Genomic DNA, 13480 nt, shown 5'->3' on the forward strand with positions numbered 1-13480 from the left:
ATTGCAATAATAGCTGGTTTGATATTGTCATTGATTTTTGATGCTATTTCTGGAACATTCTCAGAACTTTGATCCCACTTCTGAGTTGTCACTAATAAATAACCCTAAAAGAATCCTATCAAAGTACCTAAGGTTCTACCCCACTGATAAAATGGAATGAATTTGACTAGAACCAAGTGTTGCTGGTAACGTGACCACCTTTAAAAGATGCCACAAATGACATTCACATTGTATACAAAGTAATACAGATCCAAATGAAACAACCCATAGAAAGTACATATAAGGAGATGGTCCTGGTATACAGTGCAAAAAAAAAATCAGATCACAGGAGTAGCCCTTTAATTAATATATTTAAGAAAAAAATTGCACAAAACATATTCTAACCCCATTTAACAAACATCATACCTAGCACCACTGAGTTTAAAAAAAATTGTTTTACCAACTGTGTTCCAGCAACTGAAATAAATATGCAAAATTAACAGGCAAACATTTCCAGTCACTTTTAGCCATCAACTGCTGTCCCAAACACAAATACATGTACACACTTAGACTCATTCAAGCACTCGCAGGCGCAAGAACAATGTGTGCATGTGGTACATGTGGGCGTGCACACAAACGGCCATTCATACACAAAGGCAGTTTTTAGCTAATTCATGATGTAATAGTGTACAAGAAATTTGACATTTTACAGTTTAAAAAAATCAATAAAAACATTTTCGTACAAGCAATTTTTTTGATATTTCTCTAGTCCTTTGCTTCTCTGTTACTGTACAGTAGTCCCTGATATACAGACTGTATCTGTCATGAACTGTTGCTAGGATGAGTATTTTTGTAAAACAGATGTACCGCATTTAAGTTTCCACTAGAGGACAGTGTTTCACATTACACTTTCGTTTTGCATGATCCTTTTATAATTGATTGCTTTGTTGATCGTACAAAATGCAATATAAAAAGTAAAGAATATATATATATAGCAAAACACAGTAATAAGAAAATAAATGCATCAGAACACAAACGAACAGAACTAAAAAAATCCTTTTTTTGAAACTCACATAAGACATAAATAATATTTTGTTATTTTTCATTCGAGCCCAAAGAGAAATGTCACTTATAAAAAGAAATCTGTTTTCTTTTCTTGTTTTAAAATCTACACAAGCAAAATAATTTTACAAACCTCTCCCAGAAAACAATTTCTGTAAATATAATAATGTTCGCATAATTAAAACAACTAAAAAGTCTTAAATTAAAAACAATAAATAATATTTATAAAAATAACCTAATCACACACTTTTTACATCAAATTATAAAAAAGAAAAAAAAACTGGTGCAAAAAGAAATAATTTTAAGTAAGTGCAGTGTTCTAGATGCTGTCATCCCTTCCAATTTGCTTTTAAAGAGTCAATGTCCCATCATAGACCTATGGGCTGGATATGAAAACTATTAAAAATCAGCACTACACAACATGCTCCTTTACTTATCGCACATGATGCACACAGTTGAAGATATTTTAAACATACTAGCCCTGAAATCACACAGTTGGATCCTAACATATGAACACCTAATCTGTTTGTCTATAATTCCTCCCTCTACTATTTTAGCAGAGGTGTGAAACCCATTTATTTTAGGTGAGTTAACACTGCTGCTGAAATAGCAGAGAGGGGCATTTTAGGTGAACATGTTAAGTGTTCATATGCTATCACTGCATAATTTCAAGGCCGCTTTTTTTGTAAGTAACAAGACAGTTATACTACAGAAATTTGCCTCTAATTTGATTTCATAAGGGGTCTGTAACTCTGCGACATCATCTCGGAGCATTGACAAACAGCAATGTTTTATGATGCTTCAATGTATAGCTTTTGTTTATGAAACCTTTGAGTTGCAGCCCATAACGAAGGGATACTATTTTGTCTTGCGATGTGGCTGTTGTAAATATGGTTTTTGCATTTCCTAAAACATGCGACTAATACATGTGCGACAAACACTTGAAGCTGAAGTGTACTGCCTATGAATAAAAAAATGTCATTAGCATTTACAGAAGCAGCACCAGGAAACTGGCGCGGACAAGTTTCACACCTGGATACCCTTTACTGCTTGTTTTATGCTTTCCAGAAGGGCCTTGCTTTCGGGGGTGTAATTCCTCTCCAAACTGCTGTACATGTCAGTCAGAGTGTTCACATACAAATCAAAATTCTGTTCGCTGATTGGCTCCTAAGTGAAAAATTCACATTTAACATAATTAATATACAATTCATGATTAAGGGCATCGTGCTCAAATAAGAAAAAAGTCAAAAACAAAAAGTAGCGTTTGAATGGACATTAAAGTGTGGCGTATTTGGAAAGCAATTTGATTGTACATCCTCATATGAGCAAGCAGCAATCTAACCTGGGGTTATGGAAACTGAGTGTAAAAGAAGATTACTCATTGCTGCAGCCACTATTTTTGCAGCTCATGGAGCAAAAATAAAGCATTTTTCTCAGAAATAGCTGCCATTTGTGGGTGCTTTGCGTTCTTTACATTTTTTTAAATTTCTGGCACATCTTCCAGTAAACAGCACTGAGTTAATCCTCACAGTGGATGCTGACCATAGGGATTTTTCTTTTGACTGATCCCGTTCTTTGTCTACCTGCTTTTGAGTTACAAAGATCCCCAGGAAAAAATAGTTACCATCACTAATTGCACCAGGACAACTGATAAGAAGTAACGGGGACTGTTAATGGCCAATCTCCCATCATGTTTAGCCCTGAGCACATGTGCTGCTCCATGTAGCACTGGGCCACCATTGACAGCTCACCAGGATGGTGCTGGAGCTGAGTCTCATATGCTTATACCACAGATTATCAAACTGGGTTTCCTGGATTCTCAGAGGTCCGCAGAGGAACACCGGGGGTCTGTGAGGTCACCAGATATCTGCATTTGCTGAATGGCTAGTGTTATTTCTATTGCTATATACTAATAAAACTCATTGGTCTGAATTTCCGCAATGGAAGATTGACGGACTCCCTCCCCCGCCCCCCACCCTGAGAAATGGCAACATGGCCATTTTCAACCATTTATGCCATTCCTTTGAGGATTTGCTAATTTCCTGCCAAGGATATGGCAAGAAATCAGGCGAGCTCCAATGGCAATTCAGGGCTATTTTCTCTAATGAGAGTGCTATTTTCCTTTGATTAGCTGACATTAGCAGGAATTTTCTCGGAGCTGCTGTGTTCTGCTGCCATAACTTCGCTGGAAGTTACGTCAGCAGAGCAGAAGCAGCTCTGAGGAAGTTGCCAACCATTGCCTTTTTGGAAGTTAGTACAGGGGGTTCCCAGGCGTGTGTTAATATTTGCAGGGGACACAATAGAAAATGTAAAACCCTCTGGTTTATAATATACAGATAAATAGCTATTGAGATTGTGGCCCTCAACAGACTTTAGCAAGTAACCCTGAACTATATTGATTGAGAGCCACTCTTCTAATTTCAAAGAACAGCTTACCAACAAAGTATGAAGATTTTTCTTGCATTCTAGTTGTAACAAAATCATAAATCTGTTCTTTATGAATGCATTTATGATTTTGCCACACCTATTCCAGAAATGAAATCTCCCCCCTACATGACTTCCCATCTAATATTACCATGGACGTTATTATAATGTTGCTGGGGCTTCAGGATGGCACTGGTTAAATGGAAACCACAACCTCGCTGCATAAATCGTGTTTGACAAATTTATTAGAGTTTTTTGAGGATGTAACTGGCCGGGTAGATAAAGGGAAATCAATGGATGTAGTATATTTGGATTTCCAAAAGGCATTCGATAACGTGCCACATAAAAGATTGTTAAGCAAGATAAGGGCTCATGGGGTTGTGGGTAATATACTAGCATGGATAGAAGATTGGTTAACGGACAAAAAACAGAGAGTAGGGATAAACGGGTCATTTTCAGGTTGGCAAGCTGTAACTTGTGCAAGAGTCTGAGGGTGATTGACAGGGTGGATGCTGAGAGGTTGTTTCTCCTGGCTAGAGAGTCTAGAACTAGGGGGCACAGTCTCAGGATAAGGGTTTGGCCATTTAAGACTGAGATGTGGAGGGGTGTCATCACTCAGAGGGTTGTGAATCTTTGGAATTCTCTGCCCCAGAGGGCTGTGGATGCTGAATCGTTGAGTATATTCAGGGCTGAGATAGATAGATTTTTGGACTCTTGGGGTAATCAAGGGATATGGGGATCGGGTGAGAAAGTGGAGTTGAGGTCGAAGATCAGCCATGATCTTAATGAATGGCAGATAAGGCTCGAGGGGTCGTATGGCCTACTCCTGCTTCTAATTCTTATTTTCTTATGGTGTCAAATTTTGTTTGATATCACTCCTGTGAGGCGCCTTGGAACGTTTTACTATTTTGAAGGTGCTATATAAATGCAAGTTGTTGTTGTTGCTCCATGCCTCCGATGTCTTTTCTTGATATTCATGAATAGTCAGCCACTCGGTGCCATTGGCGGCAGGGGACTCTTTGTTTATATTATAGTGAGTTGTTAGCAACAGGAATATTGTATGCCTGCCACCAATGTCTTACTATCAGTATAAAATTGCTCAAACCTACCTTGTAACCACCTACTGTATCTATGGGAAGTTTGTGAGCTTCCTTAGTGAGTTATTTCTTTCTTTCAAGTATTAACCATGGCTTGTTATGGGAGGATGTCTAAATCTCCTCATCACAAGCAGTGCTCCGACTGCCATTAGGACAGTCAAGGCATCTTGGCCCAAGCTTTTTTTTATGAAGATGTGAATTGATGCTTGTTTCCTTAGCTAATTCCAAAGTGCAATCATAGCCCTGGTAAGTAGCCAAAAATGGTTATGCTCCCATCTGATTCAGATTTGTAACCAGTCTCCTCAGTGTGTTAGTAAAATGGGCCAATTCTCAACAGAGGTGTCAGAGACATAGGTGAAGAGCCTGGATTTGTCTGCTCCCCGTGTTGCAGGTGGTTGTAAGTTAATGATTTTGTGTGACTGGAGTGAGCAGAACAAACAGAAATTTGACTAGAATCCAACCAATAGCATTAATGTTGCGAAAATAAATAATATCCATTCAGGTCTCAAACACCATGGGGCTGATTTTAACTTTTGGAACTTTGGCGGAAAACAGGTGCGAGAGGATATTCCTACCATCGAACAAAGGAAAATGATAAGTCATTCAGCAACTTGAGCTTATTGCACCATCCATAGATCATGGCTGATCTGTACCTCAACTCCACTTTAGCCACCTTTGCTCCATATCCCTTGATACATTTACCTAACAAAAATCTATCCATCTCAGTCTTATATAGAATTACATAGAATATACGGCACAGAAACAGGCCATTCAGCCCAACCAGTCCATGCTGGCGTAAATGCTCCACTTCAGCCTCCTTCCACTCTTCCTCATTTAACTCTATCAGCAGAACCCTCGATTACCTTCTCCCTCATATGCTTTTGGCCTCCCCATCTATATTATTCACCTTAACCACTCCCTGTGGTAGCGAGTTCCACATTCTCACCACTCTCTGAGTAAAGAAGTGTCATCTGAATTCCCTATTTGATTTCTTGGTGACTATCGTATATTGATGGCCTCTAGTTTTTCTCTTCCCCCCCTAAGTGGAAATACTCTTTCTATGTCTACTCTATCAAAACCTTTCATAATTTTAAAGACCTCTATTAGGTCAGCTGTCAGCCTTCTCTTTTCAAGTGTGGCATCTAATCAAAGGCCTTTTGGAAATCTAGATAAATTGCATCTACCACATTATCCTCGTCTACTCTCATTGTTACCTTTTCAAAGATTTCAATGAGGTTGGTTAGCGAAGACATTCCCTTTTGAAATTCATGCGGACTATTCACTATTGTATTTTTAGTTTCTAGGCGGGGAGGAGAAATTGGGTACCTTTGCACCTCCTGTTATCACCTCTGGGGGTGATAATGGGCCGCTAGCCAATTACCGCCCAGGTGTAGCGAGGATATCACCACCTGCTAAATTTGGTGGGAGGTTTGCGGTGGTGGTATGGCATTGCGTCCCGATCTCCTTCGCCTGGAGATTGCGCCCCGGACTCGAACTTTGGTTTCACCCCCTGCAGCATCACCAGGCGACAACACCGGCAGCTATAGGAGGCATTCATCTGAAGGCCAGGTACTTCGGGGGTGATACTTAAAGGCGAGGTGGCCGGGGTAGGGAAAAAATAATCAAAAGCACGTTTTCTGTTTTTTTTCCCTTTTCTCCCCAGCGCTCGATCAGTCCGCCATTCTGCTGCAGTGATCGGGCTGATCCTTCTTGGAGCGTAAAACTGAATTTTTAAAAAGTTTTGAAACATTAGTGCCTGGTGCTAATTTTTTCAACTTTTAAAAGTTAAAGCCCCAAATGGGTCCTTTAGTAGGGATTCCATTATTTTTCCCACACCAATGTTAAGCTGACTGGTCTATAGTTCCCTGGACATGCTCAATCTCCCTTCTTAAATATATGTATAATAATGTTAGCAGTAACAACAGTCCTCTGGTACTACACTGTTTTCTAACAAATTATGAAATATGGTTAATAGTGCCTCTTGTATCTCTTCCCCAGATTCTTTTCAAATGCGCTTGAAAGTCAATGTATAGGAAAATCGGCCAGGGCGTATAATGGGCGACTGATACATTACCACCCATTGCCAAAAGTTAAAATCAGCCCTCATGTTTCATGTCACCTTAAATAATCAACAGTGCTGTATGAAATAATCACTGCTGAGCACACATTTATTTCCCCTAACACCTAATTATAAAACACAGAGATTTCAAGTATTGATTCAATAAAATATTAATGCAACACCACTCACTATTAAATAGGTTTGATTTTTTTTAATAGTCATTGTTAGTTATTTTAATGTTTGACTCCATTTTCAGTTGGCCCTACATTTTAAGTTACCAGTAGGTAGAACTGTAAGGTTAGATAGTAAATCGTGATGCAAACCATACTTCAGTTGATTGTGCTCTGACTATTTTATATTACACCAAGCTAAATAATACGATCCTGTATGCAGCACACGCCTATCGATTTCCCAATTGATTGATTACAAGTCGCGTTACTTCTAACACCAGCCAACATTATAGATTTGCATATAAAAATGTGAGGGAAAATTTTAACTAACCCGCCCGGAGGGAAACGGGTTCACCACTCATTTTACACCACGTACTTTTCCTCTCCATTGAATTCAAAACCCCTATAATGTTCGTTAACTGAGCTTCCTGGGGCTTGTGGAAACCACCTCTTAACTGGAGACCTACAACCTCCATGTGTCTATGATGGTTAAACTTCAGGGGTTGGGGGAGGGTGGGTGAAATTTCTTCCTTCAGATATTTTTTGTGAAAATACCAGCGTGAGTACAAAGTGGTATCACTTCCCATTTGTACTATAATTATCCTCAGAAGGAATTCCACCATCAGACATGGAATTGGCCTAGTGGCACAGTGTCCTAGTGATCCATTCCTTCATGGTTCAGGATGTGGCTTTGCATTCCCAGTTTCCCACGTAGTGACGGTCCAAAACTTGCCAGTATAATGGGTGGGAGGCATAGAGTCCCCCCACCCCCCATTCCTAAAACGCTCTCACACAGCTCCAAGCATTACTGGCAGTGGCCTGGCTGGAGGAGCCCTGACCACTGCCTCAATAGGGTGAGGCACAGAGAGACTTGAAGGGAGGAGAGAATATCGTTAAAAAAATAAAAAAAAATAAAATAGCAACATAAAATATCATTGTTAATTCTATTCTATCAGCAGCACCCAATAATTAACATGGCCGAGACAGCAGTATATATAGAAAGGATCTATTATTTATTTTAGTTTTGCTTTTAGATATATATTTTTAAAACTTTACAGGGAAAAATGAGCGGCAGATATATAAGTTAAAAAGTCTGAAATGCCCCAATGACATCACAAAGCATATCAGTTAAAAAAATTGATTTAAGGGGTCAGAAATAATCACATTTTCATAGTCATTATGCTGTTCAAAAATGTTTTAGTTTCAGTTACTTAATTGATATCTTACCATTTGTGGGAGTTGGATGTCAGCGAGGCTGTTAATAAGGGCCTGACTCAGACCAGCTAATTCCTTTAACAAACTCTCATTGTGCTGCTCAATTAGTTTATTCTCCTCCTCAATTGTTTTCAAATTGCTCTCCATGGATGTAATCTAAAAATTTAGAAATAATTTTTCTTTAATTACATAATGGGCGTTTTACAAATTTCACAGAAATACAGCTTTTATTTATTACTGACAATATAGCACTAAGATGCTTGCAGTTCTTCATCTACAGAATTAGGATGTATGCCAAGTTGAGTTTATTGATGTGGGTATCAGCTAAATCATAAAGGTGTAGTATTTATTCAACACTGTGGAACGATAAATGGAGAAATAAAAAATTCAAACATTTTAAGAAGGGACCAATTTTATTGCATTGTTTTGGGTCGCAGAAAAATATTGTACTCTAGTGTAGCAGGCCCATTTCTTCATGTAAACCATTTCCATCGTCCCGACAAAGATCAGTAACTGGTTTCTGGTATTACGTTCAGTTTCAATACTGGCTAATGTTTACCTGTGTCTGGAGCTTTATCATATCTGCTTCCATTTTTAAGTTTGATTCGTTCAGCTCCTTAATCTCATCATCCAAATGATTGATTTCCTCATCGTTTTCAGCTCCTGTTAGAAAATAAAGGCATGAAATTTACTGATATAGAATATACCTTTAGATGGCGCTCACAGTCTATGGAAAGCATATGTTACCTGGAGGTCACTTGTAAGTTTAGTTTAGGTACTGCAGACTGTATGTTCAGCGCTAACCTTGCTTAAATTTGCATAGTCAGAGGGAGGTCCCTTAATCTGCATCTGGTTTTCCTCCACAAGCCAGAGGAACATCTGTCCGGGAGGAGGTGGTGGCACCCCCCCAAAAAATGTCCCGTTTGTAAGGAAGCCGAAATGCTAACTAAAGTTACGTTCTTTCCTCAGGGTCCAGGCTGAAATCTATGTCTGGACCTCCACGTGCTCCCTGTTACCACTGTTTGGCAACTTGTACTCTTTGGTGAGACCCCTAGTCTTATGGTGAAACCCCTAGTCTCACCAATGATGCACCCACCAACTGAGAGGTCAGAAAGGCAGGAAATCCCGGCATTGGAGCCCCCACCCCTACTATGCCGCTGGCCTATCGTTGAGGTGGCCAGTGCCCCATTTCTGTCAGATGGCTTCAAAATCAACTCCTCTGCTTCTTCGGATGGAGTTTTCTGTACCTGGGCGGGTCAGGTGCGGGTGGTCGTCGTGGCGGGTCACGATTCCACTCCTCATTCCATTTCGCTCCTGAGATTGACTTTCCAGTAATGGCAGCTATTAAGGCAACCCTGCGCGTTACCCAGTGGGTCTGATGACGTCATTGATGATGCATTTTCAGCCAGGATATTTAGTGGCGCCATGGCCACATTGCATTTGAAGGTTCATCTAGGATAGTGCAGTCAGGGCACTGAACCATTGGAGTGTTGCAAAGAGTGGCAGACATGACTGCACAGAGCCAGAGGGCTGCACCCAGGTTCTCCGATGACTCCCTCCATATGCTTGTGGAAGGAGTGACAGCACGCATGGAGGTCCTCTTCCCTTCCGATGGATGGCAGAGACCTCGCCAGGAGACCAAAGGAGCATGGCTCCAAATTGCAGAGGAAGTCAACAGCAGGTATGTTGTCAGGAAGACCTGGGTGCAGTGCTGCAAACATTTCAATGATCTCATTAGATTAGGAAAGGTGAGTGCAAAGCCACACTCAACCTCATCCTGCTCAACTTCATCCACCACATTCCCATCACTCTGCCTTCCGAACCCTACTCCAACACATCATTACTCACACCAACATAAGTAGCAAAAGTAAGTGTTGGTCCCTTAGAGGCTGAGACAGGAGAAATTATATTGGGGAACAAGGAAATAGTAGAGGGTTTAAACAAATATTTTGTACCTGTCTTCACAGGAGAAGTCACAAAATGTAACCAAAAATAGTGGGGAACAAAGGGGCTAATGAGTGCGAGGAACTTAAATTAATATCAGTAAAGAAAAAGTACTTGTGAAACTAATGGGACTAAAAGCTGACAAATCCCCTGGACCTGATGGCCTACATCCTAGGGTTCTAAAAGAGGTGGTTGCAGAGATAGTGGATGCATTGGTTGTGATCTTCCAAAATTCCCGAGATTCAGGAAAGGTCCCAACATATTGGAAGGTAGCAAATGTAACTCCGCTATTCAAGAAAGGAGGGAGAGAGAAAACTGGTAACTACAGGCCAGTTAGCCTGACATCAGTTGTTGGGAAAATGCTGAAATCCATTATTAAGGAAATGGTAACAGGGTACTTAGAAAATCAAAATATGTTTAGGCAGAGACAACATGGGTTTATGAAAGGTAAATCGTGTTTGACAAATTTATTAGAGTTTTTTGAGGATGTAACTAGCAGGGTAGATAAAGGGGAACCAGTGGATGTAGTATATTTGGATTTCCAAAAGGCATTCGATAAGGTGCCACATAAAAGGTTGTTAAGCAAGATAAGGGCACATGGGGTTGGGGGTAATATATTAGCATGGATGGATTGAGGACTGATTAATGGACAGAAAACAGAGGGTTGGGATAAACGGGTTATTTTCAGGTTGGCAGGCTGTAACTAGCGGGGTGCCGCAAGGATCAGTGCTTGGGCCTCAGCTATTTACAATCTATATTAATGACTTTGATGAAGGAACCGAGTGTAATGTAACCAAGTTTGCTGACGATACAAAGCTAGGTGGAAAAGTAAGCTGTGAGGAGGACACAGAGCCGGCAAAGGGATATCGACAGGTTTAGTGAGTGGGCAATAAGGTGGCAGTTGGAGTATAATGTGGGGAAATGTGAGTTTATTCAATTTGGTAGGAAGTATAGAAAAACAGAATCTGAGGAAATTCGGTTACGCCCCGTTTGGGGGCGGTAACCGAATTTGCGGCAGACATTTAGCGCCCGGCGCGGGAGTACCACCTCAGCCGCTAAATTGGGCTTCCCGCCCCGGCGAGGAAGTGGACCGCTTTCTCAGACCCTCCACTTCCTCTCGGCGTGGTGTTTGGGGCGCAAAGCACGGCCGCTCCGCGTAGCGCTGAGGCATTTCACCGCCCCTCCCCTTCTGTTAAAGGGGAGGGATGCTGCAAGCGCTGCAGGCCATTTGATGGCCTCCACTAGCCCACCAGGGTGGTGTGGTGCTGTGGCCACAGGGCCAAGGACCGCCACGAGGGGCTGACCTGGAAGTCGGCCAGAAGGGAATGGCAGCACAGGGCGCAACCGGACATCCCTTTTAATTACCGCCCCGCCAGCGGTGTGCGGCCCAATTCACGACCTGTGAGGCTGTCGCTGACATTGCCTGCGGCAGCCTCGTGGGATGCAGCCAAATATCTGTCGCGGTGGGGCACTAAGAGGCCACCTCGCTTGGAGATGAAGTAATTGCCGGCAGGTGATAACTCTTTTGTGCCCCGTTTGCACCCCCAAAGGGGTTAACGGCAGGCGCAAAGGAGGCGAATTTCATCCCCAATATTTCTTAAATGGTGAGAAACTATTAAATGTTGATGTTCAGAGAGTTTTGTACAAGAAACACAGAGAATTAGCATGCAGGTACAGCAAGCAATTAGGAAGGCAAATGGCATGTTGGCCTTTATTGCTAGAGGGCTGGAGTACAAGAGTAAGGAAGTCTTGCTACAATTGTACAGATCTTTGGCGAGACCACACCTGGAGTACTGTGCACAATTTTGGTCTCCTTATTTAAGGAAAGATATACATGCCTTAGAGGCAGTGCAATGAAGGTTCACTAGATTAATTCCTGGGGTGAGAGGATTGTCCTATGAGGAGAGATTGAGTAGATTGGGCCGGTACTCTGAAGTTTAGAAGAATGAGAGGTGATCTCATTGAAACACATATGATTCTGAGGGGGATTGACAGGGTAGATGCTGAGAGGTTGTTTTCCCTGGCTGGAGAGTCCAGAACTAGGGAGCATAGTCTCAGGGTAAGGGGCCGGCCTTTGAAGACTGAGATGAGGAGGAATTTCTTCAATTTTTGGAATTCTCTGTCCTAAATTGCTGTGGATGTTCAGACATTGAGTATATTCAAGGCTGAAATAGATAGAATTTTGGACTCTGGAGGAATTAAGTGATATGGGGATAGGGCAGGAAGGTGGAGTTGAGGTCAAAGATCAGCCATGATCTTATTGAATGGCAGCACAGGCTCGAGGGGCTGTATGGTCTACTCCTGCTCCTAATTCTTATGATATTATGTCCACCCATCATTCTCTCTATCTACATTATCACATCCTCATCTGACTAATCACCCCTCACACTCACCCTCATCCTAATGCAATCATACCAACTAACAACACACAAGGAGGCCACTTCGCATTGCCACCCAACTCCATCATTGTCACCCTCTAAAGATCTAACCCATCCATTCTTTACACTCATTCCATCACTCTCACTCAACCTTCTTTTCTTTCTCTCTTTGCAGAAGACAGCCCACAATAAGAGGGAGAGCAAGAGAACTGGAGGTGACCCTCAATCATTGGCCACCTTAACAGCAGCAAAGGAGATGGCCTTGGAAGTGTCAGGAGTCGCAGAGCAGCTGGTGGTGGGAGACAGAGAGAGGGGGACATCTCAGCAACCTGGTGACAGAATTACATCTCATACAGCTACATGGCATACAGCAGTCATTCATAAGGGGAATTAGGTCAGCAGCTAGTCAATGTTCATCATGAGCATAATGGTATAGAATCATAGAATGGTTACAGCACAGAAGGAGGCCATTTGGCCCGTCGGGCTCATGTCGGCTCTCTGCAAGAGCAATTCAGCTAGTCCAACTCTCTCTAAGACCTTCACATCCTTCCTAAAGTGCGGTGCCCAGAATTGGATACAATACTCCAGTTGAGGCCGAACCACTGTTTTATAAAGGTTCATCATAACTTCCTTGCTTTTGTATTCTATGGCCTAGAAATTCAGTATAGCCACGTTTGGGGCGCTACAGCCGGGCGGCCGCTAAAGTTTGCGCCCGGCGCAACTTCGCGCCACCTTCGCCAATATTCAGTGGCATCGCCCCAAGAGGTTGCTGCTGCGCTAAAACAGGCGATGCACGACTATCATTAGGCGCTAAGCCAGCGGCCCGGGGCGAAACCCCCGAGGGCGGGCGCAGCGCAGGTGCGGCGAGCTGCTGATTGACGGCAGACACTCTGGTGCCGGAGAGCTCTTAAAGGGGGAGGGTGGATTTGTGTTTTTTGAAAGGCCGAGACTGGTCGATTTGTGTTTTTTGGGGGGGCTTCTCTCCATTAGTTTGTAATGTGGGAAGGGCAGAGGTTTCAAAGAAATAAATGTTCTTAAATCGCACTGTCCATGCTTTCTTTTGGAAGTCCTGGTTGCCCTGCTCGGCTGAGGGCTTGTGGAGCGGCTACATTCTTCTTGTGCCATTGGCACAAGCCATTCCCTGAGAGGGGG

General features: G+C 42.2%; 1 protein-coding gene across 7 annotated transcripts in view; it reads right to left on the reverse strand.

Annotated features, from left to right (window-relative positions):
- Window positions 1-322: 322 nt before the first annotated feature.
- The window catches only part of st18 (ST18 C2H2C-type zinc finger transcription factor), a 586894-nt gene continuing 573736 nt past the window's right edge, over window positions 323-13480 (reverse strand). For 6 of the 7 annotated variants that reach the window (XM_085992910.1, XM_085992909.1, XM_085992907.1 and 3 more), the window contains 3 exons: window positions 8566-8669; window positions 8019-8162; window positions 323-2208 (listed from right to left, as the gene is read on the reverse strand). In XM_085992910.1, coding sequence (XP_085849036.1) covers window positions 2068-2208; window positions 8019-8162; window positions 8566-8669 — 389 coding nt within the window. In that variant the 3' untranslated portion in view covers window positions 323-2067. The remainder of the gene's footprint in view (window positions 2209-8018; window positions 8163-8565; window positions 8670-13480) is intronic. The other variant, XM_085992912.1, reaches the window with a different exon arrangement.

The sequence above is a fragment of the Somniosus microcephalus genome, chromosome 7, assembly GCF_052327205.1.
Source record: "Somniosus microcephalus isolate GS21.2 chromosome 7, FLI_Smic_1.0, whole genome shotgun sequence".
Lineage (NCBI taxonomy): Eukaryota > Metazoa > Chordata > Chondrichthyes > Squaliformes > Somniosidae > Somniosus > Somniosus microcephalus.